Source organism: Plectropomus leopardus, chromosome 2 (assembly GCF_008729295.1).
Source record: "Plectropomus leopardus isolate mb chromosome 2, YSFRI_Pleo_2.0, whole genome shotgun sequence".
Lineage (NCBI taxonomy): Eukaryota > Metazoa > Chordata > Actinopteri > Perciformes > Serranidae > Plectropomus > Plectropomus leopardus.
This window is the reverse complement of record NC_056464.1, coordinates 25,432,450-25,453,249: the sequence shown is the minus strand read 5'-3', so window position 1 is coordinate 25,453,249 and position 20,800 is coordinate 25,432,450. Positions and strand designations below refer to the sequence as shown.

Sequence of the window (20,800 nt, the reverse complement as noted above, 5' to 3'; positions counted from 1 at the left end):
TTTTGCCGTCCTTGTACCCTGACTGAGCCAAAGTTTCTCTCTCGTAGTCTGATATTGGAAATCTGCACTCGCCACAAATAGAAACACATAATGGCTTCTACTGAAATGACTGAGTGAAGGCCATCACAGTTCATTTACACTGAAAGAAATGATGCTTGCTGAATAGCACGCAGAAAAGAGGCGATAATTTGGATCAGCTTTCGAGTGTGCCCAAATACGTCTATATTACACAAGTTTGTGTGTTCATATATTGTTGCTGCTAAAGGTAGCATGTTGGGTTAATGGGAGAAAAGGGCAGAAATTTGATGATAGTTGTTTAAATATAGCATTTATTGTTTCAGTGTATAATGGTATTATCTGAGAGAATTTGGTCACGTCCACCTTTATTCCTGAGGAGTGGGTTACTAAATTGATATACAAGTAAACGGTTCCAGTGGTAGCTTTCATCCATCATACACTCTCCAATGCAGCAGCCACTGCAGCTTATGCATTCTCACAGTTTAAGATATAAATCTGAATTACATTGGCTTATTGCAACACAACTCTGTCTTTACACGTTTATCAGGTGAAGTAAAATCTACTTTTTCCAAATAATCTCAGGCAGAAATATTGTACACACAATGCAAATGTGGGATTTCTGTATCGGCTACACCTTTTTTCTCAGAGGTGGTAGTTTACAGATCCAAATTGTGCTTGTAGGTGGATGCTGTATTTGCTGCTCTGTTGCTCTTCAGAGAAACAAAAGGAGATGCTTGATTTAATCCATGTATGGTCAGTGGGTCAAATGTCTGCACCAATCTTTCAAACTTGAGTATGATTTTGGTCCTCCTCACTCTCACATATAGAAAACGACCTAAAAATGATTCTACAAAAAATATTCAGACGACATACAAAGTTATTGTTCTTTAGAAAACAAAGAAACAAGTATAACAGTCTCTTGCTATGTTTCCTATGTAGGTTATTTTTGCTGTTGTCACACGGTTCAATCGAGCCAAAGAGAAAAAAAAAGTTGGACGATTCAAAATTTTATACTGTACTTGTGCTTGTGCTTTTCAAAGGTAGCCCCAGACGTGGGTGGTAAACATTTCAGGCAAACTGCAGGATCCTGCAAGGGAGTGATAGTCTGGCTAAATTATATTTTACACATACAAGCAGATTTGGCCTTACCTGTTGCACATTCCCATATTGTCTTTGCCATAAATTGGTCAATTTTCACTTTACAAACTTTCAGATCGCATTTTTTTCACCTACTACACTGCATTCATTTTAATGTATTTATTTCATGTACAAGCAAAATGCATTTTACCAATATTTTTCTTTGTACAGTAAATGTAGTTTAGTAGATTAATTAATATCTTCAAAGTAGCACAATACTATTGAATCAACGCGGGCCTCCAAATTTAAATTATATATTCAATATACAGTAATTTCCTAAGTCACATTTCCTTTTCTAAAAAGACTAACTTTTTTTGCATAATGAAATTCATAATATCACAACAATTTTGCTGGGTAGTTTGTTTTCTCCTCATATGTTTTTATAACTCTGTATTATACAAATAAACAAACAGAAAAACCCCTAAAAATAACAATGTAATCAGGTTGGTCTCACGTGTCCCCAGGAGGTAGGTGAATAAAAGCAGACATGGAAGTCTGGTGGTCGTTCCCAACCTTGATTATGTTTTTTTTCAGCGTAGATTGCCAGTCTGGCCATCGAGACAGAGACATCGAGAGAGGCAAGCAGAAGTTTCTAGATGTAGGCTTCCTCGTTGGCAGGGTTCTGATTCTGGTTCTCTGTCTGCTGATCCGGGCCATTTTCCTGAGCCCTCACCAGTTGCAAAGGCTTGATCATCTGCCGCAGACGCTGAAAGAGAGAAGCACAGATATAACACAGCTGAAAAATGATGGTGTAGAGATTACAATGAGACACTGTCATATATCATTTATAGGGACCAAACAGCTGCAAAGTTTGTTATCAAACCAATAAGCTGTAACAAAACACACCAGCTACACAGCTGTGAGCTTGATGAATGCGCAGCCTCAGGCTCTGAGGGTTAACTTTCTACAAGATACAAGACATAGTTCCCCTGATATGATATATGGTTTTATGAATTAATTCTGCCTGAGATATGTCGAAGAAAGATCATTTTCAAATTTTTCGGGGGCCAAGCTACCAAGCAGCCCGCCTGAATAAATGCCGGCATTGTACATTTCTCCAAACGGTGGATATAAAACATTTGTATGTCATTACAGTACGTAGCTGAAATGTTGACATTTTTTATTTTTTTAATTTCAACAACACTGTGGTTAATGTGTGGTTATCTTTAGGAAAAAAACACACTTAAATTAGGGTTAGGAAAAGATTCAATGACTTAAAATACCCATTTTTGGCACCACAATTGTGCCTTGAAATTATGCTGATGTCTCACTAAAAAACAACAATCGACAACCTCCAGTGCTGAAACCTGAAGCCAATATGGAAATGCCAAAAACTGCAGTTGCTTGAATGGCTACTTGAGGCTGGATCCAGAGGCCAGTCAATCATCAGAGCCCTATGTTAAAATGCCCAAATTTACAGCATAAATAAACATGTTCACAGAGTGGTACAAAAAACAGTTTGGGTCTTTATAGCTAATTTCAGCGTTCATGACAACTTAACCCCGCGTGAATTTTTATATAACTCACCCACTGACATTTTATTAAGGCTTAAAGTAACACATATTTAAAGGCGGGGCCACTTGAGTGACAGGCTCTCTACGAGGTGTTGCTACGGTCTGTGAGTCAGATCCACTCCTCACAGCTTCACCCATTCATCCAAATATCGTCACCTCAGGGTCCCAAAAACCAAGATGGTGACTGCCGAAATACAGATCTTGAAGCTTGAAGACGTGAGTCCACAAACCAGTGGGTGATGTCACGGTAACTACGTCCATTATTTTAAACCTTTTTGTGCCACAATCATGGCTGGCTTTTTGTTTGTTGTACTAAGACTGAGGTCTGTGGTTGTCTTTAAACTGGCAGCCGTCTCGCCTTGGTGTCACCTCCTGATGACAAAGTCAACTCATCTACATGTTATCAGAATTACATCACACCAGAAACATTGATATATGTATGAAATCTTCAAAAGTGACATACCTATGGTTTGCAGACACATACAATGCCGACTCTTTCTTCTCCTGACTGAGCTGTACTGAACCTACAAAACTAAACCAAACCATCCCAGACTTGGTAATTCTTCCAAATGTTCTGAGCTAAGAGTAAAGTTGGACCCGGGATTCTGCGGCACAGTGCGCATTTATATGGAGAATTTCTGAAACTAAGCTTCCGCCTCGGTGCAGAGCACTAATCAGCTGGCTGATTGCTACAATTAGACAATCAGCCATCAGCTGGTGCTGCAGGATTTGACACCTGCACATCGCCTCTGACAGCCTCTGTTGTACTGCCTGCAATTATGGCCCATTTATTCTGTGTATGGTGGCTATAAAGCTATATCTGTCACTAGGGACCATATAGATGCAAGATTATTGTTTATTGCATTGTGGACGGTTGCAAATCAAAGCGGTCTTAATGTAAATGGAATGCCGGAAAAGGTATTATGTGCCATTGATTAGGATCATCAGATCAATAAAAATGCAGCGTACCATTCTGCTGCATACAAATCAATGTAATTTACTGAGAACTCGGTAGCCGGTATAGCGAGAAGACATCTAAAATTGTTTAAAAGAACTAATTAGAAACCCTATTTTATTAATCCTTTTATCATCATTCTGCTCTTCATGGCCATTTATCACATCTTCACTCAGCATGCCTGTTTGCTCATTACAAAATCACACTTTAGTTATAATGCACAGAGCAAAAGCACACTGGGCTAAGTTGAGCATTTTAACATCCAGAGTGAAGAGTCTTTTCACTGCTAAATTATATTTCAGGTACCACACTCCATTGCCAGCCATTATGTAAATGTTGCAAATGTAAGTGAGGATGATATAAATCCTGGATCCGTATATTCTGGTAAACACATTTGAGCCAGACTGTCGGTGAAAAATCTACAGGGTGACTTTAAATGTCCATTCAAACTTCCCTTCATGGTTAAAACTGACTATAAAATCCTCAGGGCTTGTATGACATTACATTATCCTCACAAAACACCAGCACCCTCTGAATACACCACTGTGTCCCTTTGCTGGATTGGTCTATCATAGAGTATGCAATAATATATTTGAGCCAAAAATCTTGCTTGCCAAGTAATCCACTTGAAACTCTTACACAGAGCCTGCCTCGCTGCAGACTGTAGATTAAAATTCAAACCAGTTAATAGATGTGTGAAATTCTCCTGGGTGGGTGCAGCGATGCTCTGGGAAATCTGCAGCTATCATATTTGCACCACATGAACCAAAACTCTTGGTATTTATATACATATGTATAAGTGGAATAGCACGTTCTATTCATGTGTCTATATAGATTATGCAGATATCTGTACCATTTTTAGAATCATCTGGTAACTCTACCTGCTTTGCAGTACAAGTATTTATTGAGCAAATACAGCAAAGGAACAGGTTAAATTGTACTATTTAAGTAAATTGCGTGAACTATTTGAATCTCTGTTGATCTTACCTCTTTGTATGTGCCCTTAAGTGTGAGGAACATGTAGCCCATGTAACCAGGGATAAGGGTCATGGAGGAGAGGGCCATGCACCACCCGACGCCCTGGCCCCAGGCTGGGAACACGTAATCACCCATGGTGAGGGGAACCATCTGCACTGCACTGAACAAGAAGACTCCCTGGACAAGAGGGACAAGGAAATACATCTCATCACCTTCACCATCATGTTTTGACATTGAACTAGTAATTCAGGGCCATGAACATGCAGAAACACAACATCAGAATAAGCTTTGGTCCTGGATGACCCTTTTGAGCACTTTATTAAGTATTCTATAAAGGTGTGGTGAGAAGGTAATGCTGTTAAAGTATGAAGCATTGACCAGTGGTGGACAGCCTGATGGGGACTGCATCGTATTTACCTAATTTAAAAGCCTTCGTAGAGGGCTTTGCAACGTGCTTCTTTAATGCAAGGGCACTCCAGAGCAGTGGTTCCCAACAGGTGGGTGGTGGTGCAAAAGTGTGTCACACGTCCATTCTGAATAAACCGCAAGTGACTCGCGAACATGTCAAGTTTGTTAGAAAAATTTAATTTCAGTGGATATCCGGCACACAGCTTTTATTTTGAAGTGCTGTTTTTGTTTATTCTTGCAATATATTGTATTTCTTTGTGCTTTAAGCCAACATGTTGTTTACAATTTGTGAAATAAAGTTGAATACATAGTACTTTATCTAATGTGTGGACCTTGAACTAATGACTAAAGAGATATCTGGACCTCGTGATATCTGGACCTCGTGGCGGGACCAGTCGGGAACCACTGCCCTAGAGGACACCTCATCTTGTTTTCTTCACTAGAAAGGCCCCCGAGAGGACACTTCATCTTGTTTTCTTGACTGCACCCTAGAGGACACTTCATCTCATTTTCTTCACTCATCTCATTCCCCTCACTAGATGTGCTTCCTAGAGGACACCTCATCTCATTTTCTTCACTAGAAGGACAATAAAGAGGACATTTCATCTAATTTTTTTTAAATTGTAAAGACACCACCAGGGGAAACCTCATCTCATTTTCCTCATTAGAAAGACTCCCAAGATGACACTTCACCTTATTTTTTCACCCTAGGGTACATGTCATCTCACTGCCTTCACTGCAAGGGCTCCCTAGAGGACATTTCATCTCATTTTCTTTATTGGAAGGGAACACTAGAGGACACTTCATCTTGTTTTTTATTTCACTGGAAGGGCAGCCATTGGTACTGACTTAAAAATAATTAAACTGCTTTTGCTTTCCTGCACATAACCATCAAGCTAGAGTGACAGAAAAACTGCATAATCATGCAGTGTATAGCTTAACCTGAAACCTCATAAGCCCTAAGATTGTCCGAAATGGAGCTGTATTTTTTCTTGTTGGTGTCTAAAACATTGTACACTGTTAACACTTACAGCCACAATGAGCGGAGTGAAAACGACCCAGCAGGCCTTCCACCACAGACAGGGCTTGTGGCCAATCATTTCCTCAATGTTCTCGTAGAATTTGTTCACACCTGGAACCAAAGATGAAGCATGATGAATACAGCTTTCGTCATTGCGTTGTGTGACAATAAATATTATCTTGAGTATGTTTCTACTTTGGATCTCATATGTTAGACGTTGAAATTTTAGCTCCCAAAAAGTCAAAAATTAAAGACTTTGGATGGAAAAACATCCTTAAGAAAAAGATCAAAAAGTGTGGCTAACCATAAAACCATGAAATTGAGATGCACTCAAAGAAGACCAGGAAGAGCAGGCACATGCCACTAGCTGAGTAGTAGTCAAATAGCTTGAACACATACAGTCCACCCTGTAAAAGGAGAAAAGCAGAAAACAAAAGCAAAGAAAATGAGACAGGGAAACTGTTGAAGAAGCAATTATAGCACTGGATGTGCTGGACAGTACCAAATCGGTCAAGTGGAATAACATCAAGTGCGAGGGCACTGGCGGCTGTGGCTGGTGAGTGTTAGTGACATTTCATTGGTGAGGACAGAATCAGTGCTATGACTTGTGGAAACTGTGTTACTGTGAATGTGCAGCACAGGCAGCACCAGTGTAGACCGTGCATCTCCTTGAAACATTTCATGTCTGTCCACCATCTCTACTGGCTATCAGGTCATTATGGAGACCAGCTCAAAGGGACCTGTTCCAGTTTGCCATCTCCAACTCTGTGAAGCCTGATATGTTTTATATTGCTCAGAGCAGCAGCGTGGGTAACCGCCTCATACAAACTGGACTGTGCATGTGGCATGATGAATATCCAGTTTGGCAGAGGTAAGGGGACAGTGCAGGGTCTTGGAGAGTCACTGACAAACATGACCTTCGCCTGCAGTGATTCTGTCATTTTTAGCTCACAAGTAGGCAGAAACAGAAGCCTCTCTACTGACTTTTTGCTAACTTTTGACCCCTTCACTTTTATTTGTTTTGTTTTTACTTTAGCCAGTAGTAATTTTGTGGGCTGGTATTCTGAAAAAAAGTTAGAAAGAAAATACTAAAAACATATCTTAGTCCAGCTGCACTGTAGTCTGAAACAAAACATTAAGAATGAATGCCAACCATTTTAAAATATGGAAACAAAGAGAGATGACTGGTTTTCTCTGTAGCTTACAATCAAATATAGGTCACAAAATAGTATCGGGTGCTCATGGAAGACAGGAAACAACAGGATAAAACGGGAGGGAACTCCAGGCACTCCAGGAAAAACATGAAAAACGAGGAGGAATTTCATTAAAAAGCCTTTATTATAGTGGCAAATCATTAAAAAAAAAAAGCCAACATGTTTTGACCAAACACTGGTCTTCATCAGGGCTTAAAAAAGATGCATGTTTTTTGACATTGAGGCCCTGAAGCCCTGATGTAGACCGGTACTCGTGGAGTGCCTGGATTTCCCTCTCGTTTTATCATTTTAAAATATGGTTCAATTACCGCATTATCAAATGCTGGGAGATAATAGAAGACTAATGCAACCTAAAAAAACACTTAATTTAAAATATAATCTAAATATTAAATTAGCATCATAATAGGTTTCAAACTGACTCAGTAGATTGAAGTGTTAATAAATTATAAAATTGTGCGTTCCCTCTTGGGATATTTGTCGTTTAAGAGAGAGCTCATTCAATATCTTAACAAATATCATGGCAGTCTTTAAGTTCAATTATCAGATATTTGTGTGCAAAAGTGGCATTTTGACCTTAGGGAGGTGCTAGAGGGCATACGTAGAAAATAAATAATAAATAGAAATTGTAGCCTCAAGGTGGCAAAGGCAGAAATGTCAATGGGTCACCAAAAACATTTGGTTTCATCATTTGTGGACCATAAACAATCACAATACACATAATGGAGATATAGCCATTAAGGATCCATATCACTGACCAAGAGTACATTTTAGCCTAATGGTGGTGCTAGGCAAGACAACAGCTCAGCTGGTACACTTAACCTTTAGAAAACATGAAGGGGGGGTCATTGAAGGAGCTCTTTATGGCATTCAGATAATTAATATAGCAGCAAACAACTATAGAGTACCCCAGGAATTAACACAAGCTTAAGAGACTTTTATGTTTTTTTCCACAACGTATGTCAATACCCCACTCATGAACTTTGGTGTGACTAAAGTGACTAAATGACACCACAGAACGTCATTACACCGAGCTGCCTTGTTGTGGTGGCGATGTTAAGGTGTAGTTCATTTACAGCCTAACATTAGTTTTTTTGCTTTTGGCGATTGCATTTAGGCTTCAAAAATCCGAAAAGTGTTGTTACTGGTGGAGATTTTCTTGCTGAACAAAACTCCAAGGTATCAGAAACATGGGTTTACTACAGAGCTTATTTTCTGCAATGATCCAAAACCCAATGGAAAAATCCCATAGGCTTTTTGACGAGGTAACCAGGACAATGCTAACTTCCACGTAGGCCTACAGAAAAATGTCATCCCTGGGACACTCAAGGGCACCACTACCTCCCTCAAGACAGAGTAATGGTGTCCTGAGCAGAGAATCAAGTCACTTTCCCTCACCATGTGTGTTTTTATCTGAGCTTCTCTGTCCGCTGCTGTGGTAGAAGGTGTGTGTGTATCCCACTGGATAGCTCATTCCCTCAATTCTGCACTGCGCTCATACAGCTGTTATTGCTGATATGGGGCCGGGTTTACTGTGAAAGCGTTCCCCTGAGGTTGACAGCAATAGCTCTCTCTGCTGTAAGCAATGTTAGCTGCTAGCTGGAGGCTTAGCCACGGCCATGTTAAGAGTCATGCGCAGACAACTTCTGAATCATAGATTCTCTGAATATCATGTAGAACTCCTTTAATAAAAATACTAAACTTCGTGGGATTCTGGCCTATAGGTGTGAGACGTCTTCCACTGAAAAAAGGTGTTTGACAAATAAGCAAATAAACCTACTGTGTCATCATCCTTTGGTTCAGCGGCTAGCGGGTAAATACGTTAAATGATATCATGGCTGTGAACATTTGTTTCATGTTGGTTCATGTTTGCAGAGTGAAATGTGATGCTAAATGACCTGAACCACTTTGGCTGGAAACTGCAGTCTCAGAGGGATTATGACCCCATGACCTTTTCACTGAGATGTTCTTTGGATATCACACGGGCCACTTGGGGGGCTGAGTTAACAACCTCTTGCAGGTTAGTGGTTCAGCTGCTGAGGTCACACCACTGTTGTCTTGTGGGTTGCTTACAAGTCTGTGGAAAATGTTTTATATTTTGTGACAATGCCAGAGTCAGAAATTCTAAAAATAACAAAGGCATGTTGACGCCTGCAAAGGAAATATTTTATGTCTTAACTTGACTGATTAAAGGTGAACTTGTTGAACTTGCAGCATTTTTTACTGAATTCTGCAAATATTATGAAAGGAGGGCAAATCCCCGTAGAGATAATAGTGTGATTACATGATTAACTGGAGAAATGCAGACTCAATATTGACCTGAATATGGCAACAGATATCAACCTTGTCATTTATTTGGAGTGTTTTTGAAGTAACTACCCTGTAATGTCTCCGGAGCCGGTGGATTATCCAATAAGAAAGCTGTATTTACCTGTGTGATGTTGGACAGTCCGATGATGTAAGAAACAAGGCAGACGACTGCAATGAAGATCTCTCTGCGTTTTCGGAGAATGTGAGGGAATTCATCAACCAGTGCAGTGATGAAGCCTTCCACAGTGCAGAACTAGAGAGATTGCATGTCAAAACTGTTACATAATACACTGTTGTCATATAAAAAGGTCTTTAATGAATAAAAGCGTAAACAATAGAATCCAATAGAACATTCATTTTCATTTCTTTCATTTTTACTTCCATTTGTCAAACCGTTCCTTGACAGAAGCTGGAACAGCAGCAATTTACTGTATGAACATGGCCCAAAATCCACAATTGAGGCCATTTTTGTTGGATTATCTTTACCTGGCTGTCAATTCCCAGCATCAGCAACATGGAGAAGAAGAGTATGGCCCAGAGAGGAGAAATGGGCAGCTGGGTCACGGCCTCAGGATAAGCCAAAAATGCAAGGCCAGGTCCTGACAAAAGACAAATGTTATAGACATGGTGACGTGACATCTTTCTTTTTAAACACACATTTTCATCTAAAATAAAAGCACGCAAGTTAGTATTTAGGCTAGTTGAAGACTTGTGAATAATGGTTTGAGCTCCACAACAATCCTTTTGTGTTCCTGGGACCTTAGAGTCCTTCACTGACTCCCAGATGTCTGAATGTTAACATACTGCAGGACCTTGTAGATGTTTGACTCCAATGATAGAAACAGCTGGATAACGTGTGAAATGTGCTGCATAAGGCTGAATGATTTTTCTGTCACTTTAAGTTGCTGGTGTGTCTTTGTCCATTTTCGTGCTGTACCAAGATCTTCTCTGACCGGATTTATGGTGTTGTTAAACTCGTATAGATATTGGCTCAACTGTGGCTTGTTAAGTTCATTCTATTATTCATCAAAAGGACGAATGACCAAGAGTTCAAGATTTTTTATTCTACGTCAGCATCTGTGAGGCAATACATTTTTCTGCAAATAGGCTGGTTGTCCTTTTCCTCAAAAGGACAAATATACAGCTTTAATGTGAAGGAGTACATTGGTTGTAAGTAATAAAGTCAGGGTTTCTACAGCTGATAAGACTTTTTAATGCCACTTGGAATGATATCCCACATCAATTGCCTAAATATTTATTGTACTATAAAACATGACTTGGGTGATGTTAATGTGTGACGAATTTGGCAGATTTAATGTATTTAAAAAATAATGATAATTAGAAAAAAAAAGATGTCACCAATTTTTAAATTTTACAATGTAATGTCAGAATTTATAAAATAAAATAAAATGCCATATGTCTGTGCATTTTTAAGACTTTTGAAAGGTTTTTAAAGACATTTTTAAACCAATAAAGGCTTTTTTGTAGATTAATAAAATTCAGTGCCTTTTAAGACTTTTTAAGGATCCACAGGGAACCCTGTAAAATATTTACAGAAGCAAGCCTTCTCAAGTTTAGGGCAGACTCGTTGGTACCCAAAAAAACTATTTTCATTCAGATATCTTGAGAGTTCGAGGGACTCCTTTGAAAATGACTTTGCCAGTTGTTCCTTCCCCAAAATAAAGCCAACATTTTGAGCATTGTTTCGCTCTCTTCTTGAACAGCCTATGCCAACAATGTCAGTACGAACAGGTGCATTAGGTGTTCTGGTTTCACAGCATTTCACCATCTCGTTTAAAAAATAAACGCGACACAGCTTGTTAAAAACTGTAATGTTGGCCTCCAATTATTTTCACTGAGGGGGCTGTGGGGGGGACAAGCAATTGTATCAGGGGTGAGCATTGGCCAACCCCTGGCCCCGCCTTGGGGGCACAACTGGATTTCAAATCCAAAGTGTCCTTGATAGAACAAAGTCGGAGCACTGAATGTCAAACTTGAGTATTTAAAAAGGACAGCGAGTTTTGCAAAATCACTGAGCATTTTTTCTTTCCAATAAACCCAGAAATCAGAGCTGAGACACAGTGACAAGCTAAAACCTTCCCTTTTTGCCTGAAAGAATAACATCTAGCAATATCAAACGGCTAATTTTTGCACAGTCGCGAGCACCTCTTGCCTGTGCCAATTGTCACTATCGAGTTTCAACATTGATTGCAATTACCTGAGGCTGCCACATCAGCGATGGGTCTCTTTGTTACATTGGACATGAATCCCACGATGGAGAAGATGACAAAGCCAGCGAACATGCTGGTGAAGGAGTTGATGCAGCAGACAATGACAGAATCTCTGTAGGGGAGAGACAAAGCACAAGGCAGCCATTGTCACGCCTATATCAATTCCTTATCAACCCGTCACACATTGTCGGGAGGCATGGGGGGAAGGGACGGTGGAGAGCCATTTTGCATCCTGCAGTAACACAGCGGCTGGGTACATTTATATTGACCCGTTCTTTTTAAAATGGCAGTGAACCCCAGCAGTTTCAAACTAGTTGAGACCACAAATGCACGTAGTTGGGCTGCAGACCGGTGTTTATCTGACAATGCGACAGAGGCTGAGGCTAATGTAAACGTCTGTGCCTAATGTGCATGTGAAACAGAGGGTAGAGCCAAAATAATGAAACAACTGATACAGCTGGAGGCTCAAATAGTCCCAAAATAGAAGGTACAGCAGACACTATGTTGCCAGGAAACCAAAAATAATCCCACAAAGAGACATCTGCACAATCTCCTCAAAAAAAAAAGAAAAAAAAAAAAAAGATGTGTGAGTAACCGGTGCTAGATGCAGGTATTTAATTCATGAATGAACCTGACATGCAAAATAACTGCACCTACCTGTATACGTTGTTGTTGAAGGGATTGTAGCTGCCAAGAGCAATTAGAGAGCCTAATCCCAGCCCGTAGGAAAAGAAGATCTGAGTGGCAGCATCCAGCCACACCTTACACACAAAGATAAACAAAAACATGTAAAAATTACCAGGTATTAACGCATAACGTGTAAAGTTGATGCTTAAAAGAGAGATTTATTTTAGAAAATGGCCACAATACATTTTATTTTACTGGCTTTATGGCATTGTTTGCCATTTTCAGCCAATATAACTGGCTGTGCTGATCAAGCCAAATGCATTCTTGTAAGCATTTGATGTAATGGCGGTGCTGCATTGTCACACTTGGCCCCATCTGATCCACTCTGATCCCACTGCGTCCCCTCCTGATCAACTTAACTCAGCAAGACACTGCCTTATCTAATGATGTCTCTCCACACCTCATCTAGCTTCACCTCATCTTCTTTTCAAGCTTTAATGAGGTGACTAAGTCATTTATTCACAATCATTGTGGAATAAAACATAACATCATCAAGAAAAATCAATACCTTCATATAGGTTTTCATATTCCTGAACACTGATGCATCAACCTCATTGCCGCTGGTGTGCTTCAGCACATTAGAGTGAGCGAGTACAACATTATCTGTATCTCTTAAATTAACTAAATTATCTGTATTTGCATCTGTACTTGCAATGGACGGGGTTTAAACAGAATATTGGGTGGGCCTAATTGGAAGTTGTTATTTTGAAGCCTGAAACTGAATTTGGTTGATCAGAAGGTGCTATGTTTATTATTTTCCAGAAAACTGTGTAGATAAAAATCTCAGGATTGAGCATCAGATCATTTTTGATCACAAGAGTAAGAGTTTGAGCTGCTACTCAAATGATAATCGTACCAGTAAAAAGTATATTATCTGTTACTCGTTTCATCCCAGTGTTTTCGATCAACCTTAACCTACACTATACTTTATAGTTAGCCTGCATCGGCATGATAAATACAAATATGCATAGTCATCAGGAGTTCATGTTTATATAGGCTTGTTGCTCTTCTGCTTGAGGAAAAATATTTGCAACGTACACTGATAGACAGACTCTCTAATATTTTGCTGTCTATGCAATTAATAGGGATTGGTATATACAGTATTTTCTCTGTGAGTGTTGGTATTAATATTGTGCACTTCAGAAAATCAATTTGGATAAGACTCTGCACACCCCTTAATGACTTATTACAGGTACAGCGACCTCTACAATTTAATCACGATTAACTATAAACAGTGTGTACAGCTGAGCTCGGCTTAGCTTTTCTTCTGAAGCCACCTTTATGTTGGCGGCCATCAAAGAGCCTTTTGTATTCCTGAACAGACAAAATTTTTAGACATGTAGGCCAAGAACAGAGTACATACCTCAGACTCCTTCAGCTTCTCAAAGTCTGGTGTGATATAGAAGAGGATTCCATCGAATGCGCCGGGCAGAGTGATGCCACGGCAAAACAGGATGAACAGCATAAAGTAAGGGTACGTGGCTGAGAAGTACACCACCTGTGGGACACAAAGTCATTGTTAGAAAAAAAAAAGAAGACTAACATGTTAAATCATGCAGCCAGTGAGCATCATTTTATAAAAGACATATTTGCCCTGCGAGGCAATGACACTGTAGAAAAAGTGAAAACTGCTAAGTTGTTCACCTCATCATGAACAGTGTTACAGCACTGTAGCACCATCCTCACAGCACCATGCAGCACAGTGACCTAGTCAGCTGTTCCCCAGAGGCGGGATGACCCCAGAATGGTTGGGTTCAGCACACTTTCAGCACACTATTCCCCTCCTAATCTGAGCTAATTTTTCACTGTGCTATCAAAGTCAACACAGTTAGGATCATTCATGAGAACGTGTCAAGTGAATACAAAATGACAACACATACTGTCATTGACACTGTTATGTATTAAAAAACATGATGACTCAGCCATACTTAAAATAATAAACTGATACAAAAAGAGAAATAGGCCGATCACTGCTATTTTGTGGCTCAGCAGGTCATTCCAGCAGTCAAGTTTAGGCCTTTGTTTCCCTTTGTGGAAATGCTTGTTATACAAAGGGTGCTTTCAGATAAAGGGAAACTGCATATACAGTGTTGCATTGCCTTTTATAGAAACACTGACAGAAAGGGGATGGCAGAGTATTGCATTTAACTGTATTACCTAACTTGGGAAGTTATGAAATATTTAATATTTAATGATAGTAAACCTTGTGATATCATAAAAAACATTGTCATTTCAACATAAATTTGAGCTCATTCTGCACTAGTATGAAAAAAGTTACGTGATCCCTTTATTTGAATAATAACCCAACATGTCATTGTGCCATTTCTTATGACCTTGAGAATAAAGATGATGTAAATTCACTTCACAACTGGGTTTAATGTTTCCATTTTCTTTAGCTTTTGTCTCTGTCATTGCCCTCTACTTACTTTGCCAGTCCAGCTGACCCCCTTCCAGATGCAGAAATAGACGAGCACCCATGCAATGGCGAGTGTGATAGCTAGTGGGATCCTGACCTCCCCAGGCTTCTCCAGGCCATCGGTCAGCTGGTGCATGTTACGTCTGCAGGGGAGGAGTAAAGTGGTCTTACTACAACGCACAAATGCATCCTTGATCTAATGCAAGCAGCACGCATGAGTGCACACACAAATATGCACACACATGTCTGGATACTCACAAAGAGCCCTTTTCCTGGCTTTATTTTCTCACCCCTAAAGCTTTTTTGAGGCGCCACAGTCATGCTTGCGTGCACGCATGTCTAAACTTGTTTTTTTTGTTTTTTTGCTCTTATTATTTTTTTTTCTACAGCTTGTTTGAGGCCATGTAATGGATTCACACAATATTTCCTCTGAGATGTATCTGGAAAAAATTGATATTAGGGGGTTTGGTGAACTGTTGGATCCTCAGACTCATATGGTCATTTCAGACTCCAACTGTGATCTTCATCACGCACAGTTTGGACTATAACCTTTCTATGTGAATCTGTTCATAACAGTGCACTATCCTTGTGAGCTTAACAACTCATATATCCAGCTTACTCCCAGAACTCCACAACAGCGCTGGTGAGGTTCCTGGTGTCTGTAATGCTGTAGTTGGTGTAGCAGCGATCTGTGTTCCAGGGATTGCCACAAGTCTGCCATGGCAGGTCCTGAAAATTAAAGAAAAAAAAAAAGGAGAGAGAAAAAAATCACACAGACAGCTCTTTTTACTTGGACCACTCTCCCACCGCCGGGTCCCATTCTCTCTGAGGCTGTCGAGCAGCCAAGACCATAATACTCATTGAGATTTCATGCTTTTCTAAGAGGAGTGAATGCCTCATCGCCAAATGCATTTATCAATACCTTGTGTAAGGCCCTAATTATGTGGGAAAGGAAGTAATAAATGTCATACTCTGTTAAGGGCTGTGTAGCCTTATATAAGTGGTGCTGGCAAAAAGAACCTGCCACATAACTAAAAGGGTTACTATGTTAAATAAAAATACAACCTGGGAAATAAAAAACCCAGAAAAAAATCTGTTTGTGTAGATTTTTGAGCAAGATTAAAGAAAACTTAATGATTTTTTTTCTTCCCTAACATTCCAAGGTATTTAAGAACTATTATTACATTTTTTCATTATGGAACAGCGTAAATATGATGTCAAATACTCACAGAAGTGAAGGAGTTGTACAGATAGTAAAGAGCCCAGGAAATGATTACAATGTAATAGATATTTAACCAGAAGGACAAAACAGCAGCAGCCAGACCCACACCTGAAACAATAGAAGAGTAGGTATAATGTTAAATTTTACTATTCACTATAAATTCAAATTGAAATAAAATATATGTGAGATTTTTTTATGAGAGTTTTACAGAGGATTAACTTTTGCCCTCTGTTACATAATTACAAAGAGCCCAAATTTCCATCCTTACCTGTATCTGTCAATCAAACCTCATGAAGCAGCCAGTTAACATAAAAGAGTGGATTGAGGCCTTGGGAATTATGTAAAAGTGTCTGTTACCTTTAAACATAGGGGCCAGCTTCCACACTCCAAGCCCTCCAATGGAAGTGTACTGACCAAGAGCCGTCTCCAGAAAGAACAGGGGCATGCCAGCAAATATGAGGGTCAAAAAGTAAGGAATCAAGAAGGCCCCTGAATGAGAGGTGAGAGGTAAAGGGATGTAAGTGCAGGTGAATCATAATCTATCAACATTCATCATAATCCATATCAGATATTTGGCAAAAGGAGTTTCACACTGCGCCACAGATCACCGTGCAGGCTTTCGCTTGTGCGCAATTGCGCACGGCTTAGATGGTGCGTAAATACACTTTAGCTTGATTCTAATTAGAAAAATCTCCGGTGGCAAACTGGCAAGTTTTGATGTCGAGATCATTGCACTCCTTTTGGTGTTTGGATAAATGAAAAATCGCCAAAAAAAAAAAAAAAAAAATCCTGATTACCTCCTCCGTTTTTTCCACATAGATAAGGAAATCTCCAGACATTTCCGAGTCCGATTGCGTATCCGACACAAGAGAGAAGAAAGTCAAATTTCCCACCCCACGTTTCTCTCTCGGGTATCTCATTTTTCGTATTCTGCACTTTCACCACTAAGGTTTTGGGTTTGTCGTTTGGCGTGGTCGTTGGCGCGTCATTCACTGTCTCCGTTAAGACGTGTCCGTCCGAGGCTTTGGTCCCGTTGGTGGCCATGGTCACTGCGCGTGTCGGATAGTCCGGACCAGTGGAGAGGAGGGGGTTTCAGCACCGGCCCAGGCAAACAGCAGCTTCTCCGTCCTGTGCACCCAACTCCCAGATAACAGCCGAGGAGAGACAAATAATCGGAGTGATGAGAGATCAGGAGCAGCTCAGCAGCGGTCCAGCGACCCTGAAAACATAATTAAATATGGATACATATGAATATAAAAAGTCAGAAAAAAACAGAAATATCGACCATATAAATGTACTTGTTTGAAATATTTAACAAAATCGATTTCAGGTGTTAAAAATGGAGGATTCTTTCGTCTAATTTATTAACATATTTTAAAAAAGTATGTGCTGAAATTGGAATTATTCATTATTAATCAATTAATTAATAAATGGAAGAAACAATATTTTAATGTTAAATATTTGTTTAAATCTCTTAAATCTCTTATCACAGTGGCCATTGTACTGGTCTATGCGGATTTTTTTTTTTTTTACGTTGCTCATAAAATATAATTTTACACGATTATTATGCATCCATTCTAAATGCATGACTTTTCTTCAGGGCTGGAGAGAAAAAAAAGTGCCCCACGATCCGTGAACCCCACGGGATTAAATAAAGACTTCTCATGCAATAAAATCACTTTTAATTGCCTGGAGTGAATGCATGTTAGCAGAAATTTAGAGCCTGCTCTTGTCTTTGAGTCATTATGCTCTAAATTCAATGGCCCACTTCCTTCTGCTGCCGTACAAGAGGAGAGCAATTAAACACGTTTAGGAGTCAGGCGCGACGATAATGTCTAATGAATCACCAAGAGAGGCTACTAACTCACTGGAGTTTTTAAAAAAACATTTTCATCGAAAATATGCGGGACAGAATTCAGATATTTAATATTTATTTCACTTATTCATTAATCAGCATTGATGTAAATAACCAGCTAAGCAGTTTTAAGACGTGTCAGGTGTTTTTGGGGTTTTTTTGCATAGCTCTGCATATAAAAGATATTTCTTGCTATTAATTTTTGCTATTAAACTGGAAAATAAACATCTACTCATTGAAAGAAGGAGACATGGAGCGCGCTCTCTGCCCCTCGATCAACTCGCGTGCGTAATTGTAAAAAAAAAAAAAAAGCAACATGAGTCAACACGGTAATTTCTTGTTTAAAAAATAAGCACTTTACTGTTAATAATACCCCACGTTTGACTTCAAAGACACACACACCCTCCAGACAAATTTGGATTTTGCGAACAAAGAATTATTTGTGCATTTTTCCACACAGATCACACAATTATATTTGACATATTTGAAACATTTTGCTGTAGGACTGAAGGATCAAACACCCTCATGACCCTCATGAGACGAGTCTCTTTCGTCGTCATCAAGTGAGATGTCGCACATCCATGCACACTGCCAAATTCAGGGCATCTGCATTTTCCAAATTCCACCTCGTCTGTCATATACACATCAACAAACACTATCACTGATTTATATAAGTTGCATACTGCGCGACAGAATACTTACAATAAAATCCTTCTATTTTCCAGATTGTCTCCCCGATGGGAAAATCCGAATTTCAAAAAAAGTTACTTCCTCGCACTTTCACAGACTAAAACCAAGGTGGGAACTTTGCATCCGACCACCGCGAGCAAGTATATGATCCTGAGAGGGCAGGACGGCGAGCAAATGCGTCTTTGAGCGCGAGGTGCTGTCCTGAAAGGAGTGGTGCTGAAAGAGAGGAGGGGAGAGAGAAGAAGACGGGGAAAGGAGCTGCCGCCGTCTGAGTTGAAACGAGCAGGGACGTAACATGGAGCGCAGGATCCTCACTCTCATCTACATAGCGTCAATGTCACCTCAAAGTCGACCCTCCCCAACTCCAACATTTCTACCACTGAGATGGCAGCGGGTTTGAAAGAGGAGCATCCTCTTGTCTCAAGGCTTTATATCCTTACTCCTGCAGCTTATTTTTTTTTACATCAGCAACTTCTCTCTCTCTTTCTCTCTCGCTCTCTCTCTCCCTCTCTCACCCTTTCTGTCTCACTCAGGGGCCAGTTGATAACTAATAACACAATAAACAGACTTCATCAAGTTGCAATAAATAACACTTCGGAACATTGAAGTGACACTTTTTCACTCATTTTCCTAACTTCCTCCCATCCAACTTTTGAGTGAGTAAGGCGACATACATTTTTTAAAAAAGCAGCAAACTATTGTTAAAAATAAGAAGTGTTATGTTGCATCAAATGCAGCCGCTCCAAAGTAGCAGCAGATACAGAGGGAGATGCCAATGGCTGCTCTAGCTCCTTGCAAAACATGATAAGAGGGTCGCAGCCAATAAAAGGAGTCAGGACGTGTGAGATAAATTGAAAACTGTGCTTATAATCTTCTTAGCCAGCTGTCTTCCAAAATGAAATACCCCTGTGGAACATCCCAAATGAGCAGTCTTAATGCAGACTTTAACTCCCACATCGAGATAAATTATTAGGGTCTCACTGGGAGATTAGACTCTCGCAGGGTTTAACAGTTAAAGTTTGGAGTCATGAAAATGAGCAAGAAATCCAATATTGAAAGAAAATCCACATCTGACTTTGGGAACGCCTGTCTGATGAAAACTGTGATGGTGATTCATTTTTTTTTGTGTATATCAAGTCCTTTGCACCGTCATAAAGCTGTCAGGTGACACCTTATCATGACTTGTGATAATTTGATGCTAAAGTAGCTTCATTTAAATGTCAAGTGGCATCATGTGCAATGTCACTGCTTATGTCCCTGTTATGGATGCATGAAATTCTGGGATGTGTCAAATCGTCTTTGCATTTCTGCTTATTATTTGCTTTTTTTTCCTCCCTCTTTTCTTCTCTAAACACCACCCCCATGTCTCTCACGGCTTCCTTTCTTTGCTCCTGTGCTCATCTGCCCAAATCTTTCCCCTCTATCTTTTGTTCTTTTTGTCTCCGTCCGCCATGCTGTAGGCTGTGCAGTGCTGATACAGCGCAACAGAGAAGTCACACTACTGAGAGGGAAGAGAAGAGCGCCCAGATGGTGAACCAATGAGGGGTGAGCTAACCTTCTAATGATATGAAACAAAATTTAGCATTTTTAATCCCAACTGGCTGATTGGCCTGCAGGCTGTGTGGCACCTCAGATGTGCAAAAAGCCTCCCGTTGGCCTGCGACTCTCACACGAGGGGAATTCAAAATGCCACAGTGATGAGAGCTGGTGGAGCTGTGCTTGTGGCCCTGGCCCCACCTGATGGTGCGCCAGTGTGCAGTGGAGCTTGTAATTACAGAAGGAGGTGGTAGTAATAGAGAGTCGAGTACAGGCAAACACATAGGCAGACAGCTGGCCCCCTGTCAGTTTCAACGCTCAGACATGGGGGACAAAGTGATGCTCTGAAAATATAGAGCAGATTATTGCTCATCATGTGAGGAAGACAAAATTGCGATGCAGATGATTATGACAGTGATAATGATGATGGATGCATTTTATGATGAAAGCATATTTACAGAGCCTGTTAGAAATATGTTGCCTCTCGCTTTCAGTATTTCTATGAGGCTGAGGCTCTGAGTAACATGCATGTTACGTCTGCAGGGGAGGAGTAAAGTTGTCTTACTACAACGCACAAATGCATCCTTGATCTCATGCAAGCAGCACGCATG

At 40.1% G+C, this 20,800-nt stretch overlaps 1 protein-coding gene across 1 annotated transcript; it reads right to left on the bottom strand.

Annotated features, from left to right (window-relative positions):
- Positions 1-1,393: 1,393 nt before the first annotated feature.
- slc6a1b (solute carrier family 6 member 1b) lies at positions 1,394-19,062 on the bottom strand. The gene is made up of 15 exons (XM_042506336.1): positions 18,666-19,062; positions 16,906-17,327; positions 16,466-16,597; positions 16,116-16,216; positions 15,506-15,615; positions 14,897-15,029; positions 13,834-13,968; positions 12,441-12,544; positions 11,771-11,895; positions 10,039-10,151; positions 9,674-9,805; positions 6,336-6,438; positions 6,042-6,142; positions 4,612-4,779; positions 1,394-1,861 (listed from the first exon to the last, which is right to left on the bottom strand). The coding sequence occupies exons 2-15, from the start codon at positions 17,150-17,152 to the stop codon at positions 1,748-1,750; spliced, it is 1,818 nt and encodes a 605-aa protein (XP_042362270.1). The 5' UTR covers positions 17,153-17,327; positions 18,666-19,062; the 3' UTR covers positions 1,394-1,747.
- Between the last annotated feature and the right edge of the window lie 1,738 nt (positions 19,063-20,800).